Source organism: Mustela erminea, chromosome 7 (assembly GCF_009829155.1).
Source record: "Mustela erminea isolate mMusErm1 chromosome 7, mMusErm1.Pri, whole genome shotgun sequence".
NCBI lineage: Eukaryota > Metazoa > Chordata > Mammalia > Carnivora > Mustelidae > Mustela > Mustela erminea.
Genome location: NC_045620.1, coordinates 62,296,538 through 62,307,611, shown reverse-complemented (window position 1 = coordinate 62,307,611; position 11,074 = coordinate 62,296,538). Strand labels below are relative to the sequence as shown.

At 53.8% G+C, this 11,074-nt stretch overlaps 1 protein-coding gene across 1 annotated transcript in view; it reads left to right on the top strand.

The window, feature by feature from the left end:
* TTC7A (tetratricopeptide repeat domain 7A) overlaps positions 1 to 11,074 on the top strand; it is a 115,875-nt gene that overhangs the window by 32,296 nt on the left and 72,505 nt on the right. Inside the window, exon 5 of the mRNA XM_032351844.1 lies at positions 994 to 1,109. Within this exon, the coding sequence (XP_032207735.1) occupies positions 994 to 1,109 (116 nt within the window). The remainder of the gene's footprint in view (positions 1 to 993; positions 1,110 to 11,074) is intronic.

Sequence of the window (11,074 nt, the reverse complement as noted above, 5' to 3'; positions counted from 1 at the left end):
TCCCTGGGAGAAGTTGGCCGGGAGGCCTGGCCTGCTTGAGTTGACCTCTGCCAAGGTCACGTGGATGCCGGCTAGACAGCAGCGTTTTAGGAGCCCTTCCCACTGGAATTGCCTATGGTTTGGAGAAAACTTCTGTGGAATAGGTCATCTCCCATTCAGTCGGGAGTTGCAATGATGGGCTGTGATGGTGTGCAGGGCTGAAATCAGGGCCCTGTGGCAGTGGGCAGACAAATGGGCCTTGGGAGCTACTTATCTCGGGTCGGGGGAGGGCAGGCCGTGAAACCCTGTGCATTCTCAGAAATGCTGTGTGTCCCTCCTAAGACCCAGCTCCAAGCTCCAAGGAACTTAAGAAGCTCTTCTAAAGGTAAGGGGACAGCTCATTGACTTGTTTCTTGGATCAGGGAAGGGAGGTAACAAGGGGCAGGCAGGCCTATCTCTATGGGACTGGGTGACCCTCTTAGAGCTGAGGCTTGAGGACTATTCAGTTAATAACGCAACTGCTGCTCACGTTTTCCTGGAACCTGGGGTCTTCGCCGTTGGGCTATTCTGACTTTCCATGGCTACATGGCAGAGTCAGCACCTGGTATATGGTAGGCCTTCAAGGGTTTGTTGAGTGAGTAGACCAAGAAGTCGTAGAAATAGCCTGAGCCTGTAAATGGCCAAACTGAAGTTCAAGGTCTAGGTGTGTGCTGGCTTTGTGACCTCAGTCACATTCTGAGCCTCAGTTTCCACATCTATGAAATGCAGACAAAACCAGCTTTGCAGGACTGTTGTGGGTATCAGCATTTGGATGAGGAGAGCGTGTTTCAGACGTATGTTAAACGAAGGCCAGTTAGGTTGCGTATGGTCTGAGAGTGGCACAGGGCGTGCCTCTGAGGTGTCTAGGGATGCGGTCTGGTGATGGGGCCACCGTATCCGCCAGGGCTGACTTTCACTCTAGCCCCTCTGATAGAGAACTCTGAGACAGTGGCTCTCTCTGTGTTCCCTTCCCAGATCACAAGTAACACCACGTCACGGCATCTGAAAGGCTCTCACCCAGTCGACTATGAGCTCACCTACTTCCTGGAAGCCGCCCTCCAGAGCGCTTATGTGACAAACCTGAAGAAGGGGTAGGTCGCTGGCAGCTGAGTGGGACCTGGACGTTTCTCTTGGGGCCGAGATGCTTCTGACTCTGGTCATGTTACATCTGGCCTCTCTGATCTGGGTGTGTGTGGTGTCTGCTCTCTCCAGAGGAATATTAGGGGCTGGTCTGTTCCCGTCTTGTCAGGCTGAAGTAGACAGAGGTACACACCTGGGGAGGGAGACAGTCCTGCCCCAGCTGGACCCCTGGCCTGGAGGAGGCGTGTGCGCCCCTTCTCTGTCTCCATTCTCCCCTCACTGTTAGACTAGGGGATACTGCTTGATTCCCTGTCTTCTGAGTGGTAAGAACAGGGTGGAAGGATCCCCACCAGGACAGGCTGTCATCCAGCTCCCAGGTGAGAATACCTCCCAGAGCTCCGGATCCATCTCAGCTGCTTGGAAAGTCGGAGACATTGTTATCATTTGTTTGTATTATTTTTCGTGGCAGGCCACAGCTGGGTAAGCTGCTGGCCCAGGCTTGGACACCTTTTGTGTTTGTCATTTCAGTGTTTCTAGCGTCAGGCCAGGGAGGCAGTGGTGTCCCTGTTTGGGACACATGGACCAGGAGGCCCAGAGAGCCCAGGCGGCTTATCCTCTGAGGGTGGGGCTGGCCCAGAGTCCTGGGCTCCTCAGCCCACCCTGTGGCTGGGAAGGTGCAGGACTGGAAGACATGCCGGGGACCCCGGGAAGCACGCTGCCCCCATTCCACTTCTACTGTCTGTGCTCTTCTTTCCTATTTTGGTTGCTAAGCTTCAGTTTCGGAGACACAGCGGTCTGGTGGGCTGGTTCCTGTTTTTGCTCCCCAGGCAGCTGCCGCTTGGTTCCTTTCCCCTAGCTGCAGGCAGCCCCTGCTCCTGCCCTGGCCCACCCCTGCCCCTGCCCTGGTGGTGGGGGGCACCCTCGGGTCTGCAGGTGCTGCTCTCGGGGGTGAGGGGAGATGTGACGAGATGCCCCCTCAGCAGAAGCTTTGCAGCATGGTCTGCCGCTGCCTGTGCTTGCCAGTAAAGTTTTATTGGAACACAGCCACAGTGCCATTGACATACTGTTTCTCACCCGGAGTACAGTGGATAGCAGATCCTGAAATGCGGACTCCCCGGCCCTTTACAGAAACGTGTGCTGAGTGATGCCTGCTGTGTGTTTAAGAGGCCGTCCATCCCAAGGCCTCCTGTAGGTGTGAAGGGTAGAGGTGCTCTTCTGTGTGGTACCCCCTAGGAGTTGATCTTTGGGAATCCCGTGTGCCCTTCAGTCTGGCGTTTAACAAATATTCATCGTGTGATCCGTGCTGAGTCTGTGGGAGGCCCGTGCTGGCACTTCGTCTCGTGTGTATTTGGTTGTCCTGGCAGCCCTCTGGTAGGGGCTGTTGTTGGGTCCCCATTCTGTGGGGGTGGGGTGGGGGGGGTGGGGGAGGAGAAGCACAGAGAATGTAAGTGGCCTGTCCTGGGCAGAGCCAGGATTACACATGCAGGACCCCACCTGCGCCTGCAGCAGGAAGCGGGGGGCGGGGGGGGGGGTTGGGGGTGGGGGGTGGGGGGGTGGGGAGTAATGTTCCCCTGCTCCTGCCGCCAGGGGCTCTGCCTCCTGTGCCTTTGCTCCAAGTGTGCTCCAGGCTTGGTAGGTGTGGCCTCTGCTTCCGGTTTGAAGAGTTTGGGGGGGTGCCCTAGGCATCTGGAGGTCGCCAAGGCTGGCCCTGGGAGCGTGAGACCACCCAGCAACCCTGGGAGGGTTCCTCTTCTACCCCCCAACCCCTGGCTCCGCTTCCTTGAGCAGGGAGGCTTCTGTATCCAGGGCGGGCGTGAGGGTCCAAGGAGAGGCAGGAATGAACAGCACCTTGAGTACTGGGCTTAGACCGCAGCGGGTGTTGCGGTGAACCCCCTCTCCTCTGCAGTTCCCTCAGGGCTGCCCGCTCCCCTTCCCCACACCACACTTGCTGCAGGTCTTTCAAGGTTAAGGTGACTGTCAAGTTCAGCCGGCAGGGGATTGGGTAGGGGAAGGAGGGCAGTTATCAAGCACCCGCTGTGTGCATGTGTTTAGCGGGGACAGTGTCCTGTGAAGGGAGTCTGGTAACCCCAGGTCACTCGAGAGGGGACGGAGCCTCAACAAGGTACAGTAACTTGCCCTGCCTCACCCACTGGGATCCAGCTTTGGTTCTGAGTAGCCTTGAAACCCGTGAAGTTTCCAGTGGGGTGGGGTGGGGGTGTGTGGGGGAAGGACAGGGCCCTGGTGGTGGTTGGACTGATGTGGCTACGCTGACTCAGGGCTCTCTCCACTCCTCTGGGACCCTGAGTCACCATTCATGGTGGGTGGCTCCTCTTCCCAAAGCTGGTCCCACCCCTCCCGAGTGGGCCTCTTCCTCCCTGTCTGTGTTCTGCCCACTCTGGCTGTGTGTGTGTGTGTGTGTTTCCGCCAGCAGCAGACAGAGCATTAACCAACCCTCACCCCTCTAGGAGAGCCCTAGTAGTTCCAGTTACTGTTCTGGTCCTGTCGCTCTGCTCACCACCCTGCTTCCTCCTTCCTTCGGAAGCACAGATTTTCATCCTGAAAGAGGATGCTGACTCTTCTCCCCTCCCACCACCCCCCTGTGCCTCCCAAATAAAGAGCAATGGAAACTGAATCATTTCTTTCCAAGCAAACAGCCCAAACATTTGAAAGCTTGAGCGCTGAGCAGCAGTCCCCGGGACATGTGGTCAACAGCTCAGCCCCTTCATCCATTTCCTGTGCCCACGTCCAGCCCAGAGGTGGCTCGGGAACGTGAAAGATATTTTTAAAGCAGGGGTTGTGGCCCCTTGTGCCCGGCTGGACTTTAAATAATTTCTTTCCCCCTTTTCTCTTAACAGTAGCTCATGCTTGTTGAATACTTACTGCCTGCCAGGCAGAATCCCATGAAGAACTACTAATGTCCCCGCTTCCTGAAGAAAGGAGAGGGGGAATAACTTGCCCAGAGCCAGCAAGCCTTGGAGCTGAGCGAGGTCTGTGCCCCCACAGTCCCGGGCCTTGCCTACCACCCGCCACAGTGGTGTGGGCTCTCGTAATTACTCATTATGGTCTTCAGGTCAGAGTTCCATCTTCCTAGATGAATCACCAGTTCCAATGGCTCTCTCTCTATATTTGTTATTGTTAGGAAGTTGAAAAAAAGGGCACCTCAATCCAGGTTTCTTAGGTACTGACCTGTTCACATTGTGAGCCAGTTATCAGGTCGTCGTAGGCTTTAGCAACATTCCTGGCCTCCGCCCACTAGATGCCAGGAGCTCTTTCTGCCCCAAGTGTGACAACCAAAAATGTGGCCAGACGTTGATAAATGTCTCGGGTGTTAGAGGGCAAAATCACCCCCAGCTGAGAACCACTGCCTTAGCCTGAGGTGTGAGAAGCAGAGGTTCAGGGCTACAGTGGGACTCCCATGTCTGACTTTGTGTCTTCTCCTCCAGGGAAGCTCTGAAAAGCCTTTTAAGGGCTTCAGAGCCATTTCCTGTTGGTTAAATCCCCTCTACTTCACCTGGGGTTCTTAGGGTGTTTGGGAAGGTGGTAAAAGCCTTGCCCACATAAAGAGAGGTCGTAGCCCAGTAAGGGGGAGGGACTAAGGAACAAATACCAGAGAACAGCCCAAGCGTTCATTTCACAGGTAGCCGCTGAGAACCCACCGTGCACCAGGCATCCCACCTGACTCATGGAGGTTGAAGAGGGGAACAAGACGAGCTCCCCTCCTTAGGGACCTTCCATCCCAGCACAGAGCAGGCAGTCAGCAGCCAGTTGTAGCCATCAGACATTGCTGGATGCTAGGGAGGGAAGGGAGGCAGGGAGGTGGGGGTGCTGCTGGGATACGGTGGGCTCTTGGGGACCAGGAGCTTCTCAGTGTTAGAAGACTTCCCTTGGGGCCTGAGGAGCAAGGGGAGGTGGTGGGACCTGCTTCTGGGCAGAGTCCCAGAGCTGGGGCCCATTTCCATGTGGGCCCTGGGTGGACTGAGGTGCTCTTCTCTTGAGGACAGATGGCCACAAGCAGTGCCTGCTCCCAGAGTCCAGCCTCGTCCTTCCATGTGAGGATATGACAGGATTTAGAGGGTGCGGTGTTCTCCACTGTACAAAACGGGAGTGCAGGCGTTGCTTGACCTCCAAAGCTCTTTTATTCCGGGCTGTGGTTAAACCTGGGCCTAAGTATTTTAGACTTAGTAGGGGTTTTGTTTGTTTGTTTGTTTTGTTTTGCTGTTGTTGTAAAGATTTTATTTATTTGACAGGCAGAGATCACAAGTAAGCAGAGAGGCAGGCAGAGAGAGGGGAGGAAGCAGGCTCCCTGCTGAGCAGAGAGCTTGATGTGGGGCTCAATCCCAGGATCCTGGGATCATGACCTGAGCTGAAGGCAGAGGTTTTAACCCACTGAGCCACCCAGGTGCCTCTGGACTTAGTAGGTTTGAGGGACACTCATTTTTCTCTAGAGGCCTTGCCCTATTGATCCATTGTTCATCCCTGTCACTTGCCCTGTAGCTGATGACAGGGTTCCTAACTGACCTGGAACTGAAAGTACAGGACCTGAAAGTTATGAATTGAGAGAGGCCCCTTCCAGAGGGCAGGGGTTTGAGACCCTCAGTTCGATTCCCCTCACTGCCACCAGAGGGCAGCCGTGGACTCTGATCGGAGCTTTGTTCCAGGTAGTTCCTTAGGCGCCAGCTGCCAGGAGAGGGCACCTTTCTTATGTGTTCTGGTGGCTGCGGACAATGGGGCCGGGCCCAGAGCCCACGCTGAGGGGGAGGTTTGGTTCTCCTCTGCATGAAGCAGCTCCAGGGCTGAGGCACGAGGGAAGCCCAGGGCAGTGCAGTAGCAGGAAGGTCGACTGTCCCTGTCTGGGGCCCTGACCTCACTAGGACCCTAGCCTCTGGGCAGCTCCCCAAAACAAGAACATAAGCCGCAGGCTTCTTCCCTCAGAGTGGGCAAGGGGCCATGCTCTTTGGCATGGTTTTCCCCCTTCCTTCTACCTAGACCGGCAGAGCCTCTTCTTGGCTCTGGGCTGAGAGGGAGCCTGAGCCATGTGTATTGAACCAGGTGGGCTGGATGTTTCGTTCACGTTAAAAAAAAAAATTTTTTTTTTTAAATTACTAAAGCAATATGTGCTCACTGTACCAAAACCAAACAATAGGAAGGGAGTGTGTGTGTGCTTTCTGAGGGAGTTTCCTGGGGCTTGGCAGTGTTCAGCCTTATAAAAGCTCTCTCCCTCGCTGAGGGGTGTGGGTATGTGTGCGTGTGTGTGGGTGTGCAACTGCCACATGCTTCACCTTGCCAGAGAGATGCTTAGTTGAGAGGCAGTGAAAGCTGCCTGGGCTGCAGATGGCTGTGGGGGAGGGGCTTAGAAGGTCCGGCCTCCTGTGCATCTGCCCCCACCCCACTCCATGAGGGGTGTGTTCATCAGCTCCCATTTTGGATTTTGCGATTTTGGATTTTGCCTTGTAGCAGCCCCCCACTGTCTGCAGTGCTGGGGAGGGCAGGAGACAGACTGCACTAAGGGGGATTCAGGGGCCAGAATCCAACATGGAAGCCCCGGAGAGCCTCCTAGTGACCTGTGTCACTCTTTGGGGCACAGGGAGACCTCTGAGGCCCATTGGAGAGGACACACTCTCCCAGGCTCTCTTAAAGCACAGCCTGTATTTATTGTTAGTACTCACTACTCGTCCTGCAGCTCGCTGGGCAGGAAAGATCTCTTTGCCCAGATTTCCTCAGTGCCCTGCAAGGGAAGTGTTTTTCTGGCTTTTCTGGGACTTGGGGCAAAGAGGAGAGCTTTAGTTTTTGAAACTGATGCTACAGGTCCGTGGCAGGAGTGAACAGCCTGATAAGTATTTGAACTTCACCTGACTTTGTCTCTTGATTCAACCCTCCAGCTATTGGGATCTGCCAACTGGCTGTCCTCTTCTGGGTCCCTGACCAGAAACCTCTCCTACATCATTAATGCCAGCCCTGAAATGGGGGCTTCTGGCTGGGGTTCCCTGCCCCAGTGACTCTTTAGATTCTATTCAACCATAAACTTCACGCAGTTTCTTATTCTCTGTGTCAGATCAAACCAGACCAAAAAGCAAAACAAAACAATATTTATTGAGGACCTACTGGACGCAAAACACTTTGCTAGGCTCTGAATAAATCAGGAGTGTGTCTGATTTAACAGACTGAGTTCTTAAACCCGCGGGGCCACTAACAAGCTCATTCCTCATTCTGTCTCTCTGTTCATTCCACGAGTGTTCGTTGAATGTCTCTTGTCAACAGGGCTGATGACCAGCCAGACACTGGGTGCACAGTAGGTACTTTGGAAAGATGAGTCACTTAGCTGAATTTCAGGAGCCCTAGAGTTCACACAGCCAGGAAAGGAAAAGTATAACCCTGCCGGGTCAAAAGACAAGCATTGTCTTTCTCGGGAATCTTTTTAGTTTAAAGGGAGAGAAGTCTGAAGCCTTGGTACCTGTGGTAAGCCCGCCTCTCTCCTTGGATAAGCAGTGGCCTGGAAAGGCCGGTGTCTACTAGGCTTTCATTTTCCCTTTGGAAAATGGGAGTTTATTTATTCCACAGTGATCTCTTGAGTGCCTCCTGTGTGTCAAGCGTTGTGCTGGTCGCTGGGAGAACAAAGCCTGCCGTATCAGCCTCATTGGAAGCTGTGAAGACTGCGGAAGACAGACTACTTCAGAAAATCTGCCCACTGCCTACTGCTGAAGAGGGGGCTGCGAGGGGCTTGTCATCTCCTCGCATCTCCCACCTGGAGGCTTCCCTTGATGACCCATATCTGCCTGCACATCTCTGTCTTTCTGTTCCCAGCCAGCCAGGCTTCACTTGAGTTGGGGGATCGATGGCTTCCTGGCTTCTCCACATGTAGCCTCATTCTGGGCCAGGGTTGGTCTGAGGCCCTGTTTGGATATTGTTAAAAGTGGCAGCTCTGCTCTGAAAGGTCAGCATGAGAGACCGAAAACAAAGAGATCTTTCAAGCCGCCCTCTCACGGGGCTGGGCAGAGCCCCAGCTCTACCTGGCATTGGGAGCTTTCGCTCAGGCTGGTGGGAGAAACCCCACCTGATTTCCCGTTCCCTGGAGGCATAAACTGAGGCAAAGGAGTGTTCCCGACATCTCAGAAGAGGTCAGGGCCAGCGGGGACCCCAAATCTCTCCCTATACAGCCTTGGCCACCGGAGCCTCTGTGTTGGTTTTTCTCTTTATGGGCATTCCATAAAAATTGGGATTTACCCAAAAGATGCCTGAGGGTGATTACTTGCTTTGCGAAAGGATTTCTGGGAGCTGATTTAGATGCCAGAATCCCTTACGGATTTGGAAATAATAAAATTACACAACTTTTGGGACAGGGCATCTTGTGAAAATGCAGTTCTGAATCCTTCATTGTGTGTGTGTATGTGTGTGTGTATCGGGGGAGGCATAGTCCCTGGGCATCTACATTTCTCTGCACCCTGTAGGCGATGTCAGTGCGTGGTCTGGACGCCCTCTCCTCATGCTGATGATGCAGAGACTAAAGGCAGAGAGAGGACAGACCTTGAGGTGGAGTGGGAGAAAGAGGCCATGGTCCCTCTTGGCTCTGGGCTCCTGGTAGCAGCCTGAGCTGGGCTGCCAGGGAGGAAGCTGGCAGGGAGCCCACAGAGTGGAAAATCACCCACAGGTCCTGGGAGCCATGGGCTGTCTCTGGGCCCTAAGGCTCTGGGGCAGTCCCAGGGCCCAGCCCCTTGGCCCAGCCTGTGGCCATTGGCCCAGCTGCCAGGGCATCACTCTCCTGCAGACTTCCCAGAGCCAGCCATTTCTTCTCTTTTCTGGAAGCCCATGAAGTCTGTCTAGTCGCTCTTTCCTGATGGCGGCTGGTGCTGGGCGGTCCCCTCAGCTGGCCTGACCCCTGGCCAGCTGTCCAACTCTCGGTTCTTTTCTTATTTATTTATTTATTGAGAGAGAGTGAGAGAGAGCATGAGAGGGGAGAAGGTCAGAGGGAGAAGCAGACTCCCCTCGGAGCCGGGAGCCTGATGCAGGACACGATCTCGGGACTCCGGGATCATGACCTGAGCTGGAGGCAGTTGCTCAGCCACCTGAGCCTCCCAGGTGCCTTCTGGGTTCCTTTCTAAGGGAGAGACCTCAGTGGGACTGGAGGGCCTCTGCTGCAGGCTCCTCCTACTTGGGGTCCTGGGGACTCCCAGTCTGTCCCTGCGTGTGGTGTGTCTCCCAGGGAAGTCCTGTGTGTGTGTGTCCCCTGTGGGGGCAGGGCTTGTGAGAGGAGACAGGTGGACACAAGGCTGGGAGATCCCCTCAGGCCCCTCAAGTTCTCTGCCCTCTACTCATTCACTCCTGGACTTCCAAGCAAAATAATGTGGCAAATTAAAACAAACTTTAAGAAGATCTTTAGGACCTGAAGTAAAAGGGGAAAGGAAAATACTACTATGTAGGGTGCCTGTCCCACATGCTTGGGTGTGTTTGGGCTGCGACCATGTTCCCCTTCCTGATGGCACTATGAGCCAGCGAGGAATCCTCTTCCTGTGGGCAGGGAGACAAGGACTCCGGGTGGCTGCTACACTTTCTCAAGATTGCAGATTTAGGATTTGGCTGAAAAGCTGGAGTTTCTGTGTCAGGTGGTCCCTTTTGGAAACTGGCTTCTTCGTACGGGAGAACCGGAAGACACCAAGCATCACCCATACCGGTGGTTTTCAAAACTGAATGTCCACGGTAACCCCCTGAAAACGTGATAAAACCCAGATTGCTGGGCTCACCCCAGAGTTTCTGATTCAGCTGGTCTGGAGGGGGGGGTGTTTGTGTATGTCAGAGTTAGCATTGTTACTAAGTTTCCAGGATGCTGATGCTGCTGGTCCAAGGACCACTCTTTGAGAAACTGTGGTCTAATATTTTGTGTCTCAAACTGTACCACTGGTGATACACGAGGTGGTTTTGAGTGATACAAAGACTGACCTTTTATTTTATTTATTTTATTTTTTTTTAAAGATTTTATTTATTTATTTGACAGACAGAGATCACAAGTAGGCAGAGACACAGGCAGAGAGGAGGAAGCAGGCCCCCTGCCAAGCAGAGAGCCCGATGCGGGGCTCAATCCCAAGACCCTGAGATCATGACCTGAGCCGAAGGCAGAGGATTAACCCACTGAGCCACCCAGGCACCCCAAAGACTGACCTTTTATTTATTTAAAGATTTTATTAACAGAGAGAGATGACAAGTAGGCACAGAGAGAGAGAGAGAGAGAGAGAGAGAGAGGAGGAAGCAGGCTCCCTGCCGAGCAGAGAGCCCGATGCGGGACTCGATCCCAGAACTCTGAGATCATGACCTGAGCCGAAGGCAGAGGCTTAACCCACTGAGCCACCCAGGCGCCCAAGACTGACCTTTTATAAGTACTTCTGTATTTAATCTCTACTGGCAAAAAAAGAAAAAAATTCACACACCAAATCCATGATTCCAGGTGTTCTTGATTAAGATACGTCTATGAAAGTAAAAAAGAAGATGTAAAGAAAAGTGTTGGCTAAGTAAGACCATTGGTAGTGTGCAACTAGGGGCAGAACTTGTGACCATGGGATGCAGATGACAAGTTTGGGAGACGCTGTCCACACTGAAGGCCTGGTTTGTTGGAGGAGGACACCGTGTACAGCCCACGGAGGTGACCCCTTCCTTAGGCTACTTTGTGCCATGGCAGCACCCAAACTTGAATTGTCACCGAGGGCACTTGTGGTTCCCTGGCCTGTGAGCCCCTCCTGGTTCTTCTGAAGCTCTGGACAGACTGGGAAAGTCACTGTGACTCTGACTCTGTCCCTGGGGTCTTTGTCTCCATCCTCAGCCCTGCGATGAGGGTCTGTATTTATAATGTTGGTAGTTGGCACATCTTTGCTTTCTTCTCTGAAACCAGGAGTTCCCAGAAGGCAGCGACTTGGTCTGCCTGTTTGTCCTTTCATGGGTCCAGACCCCAAAGCTCCCAGGAATCTCTTCTGTGCATGAAAGATGCAGGAAG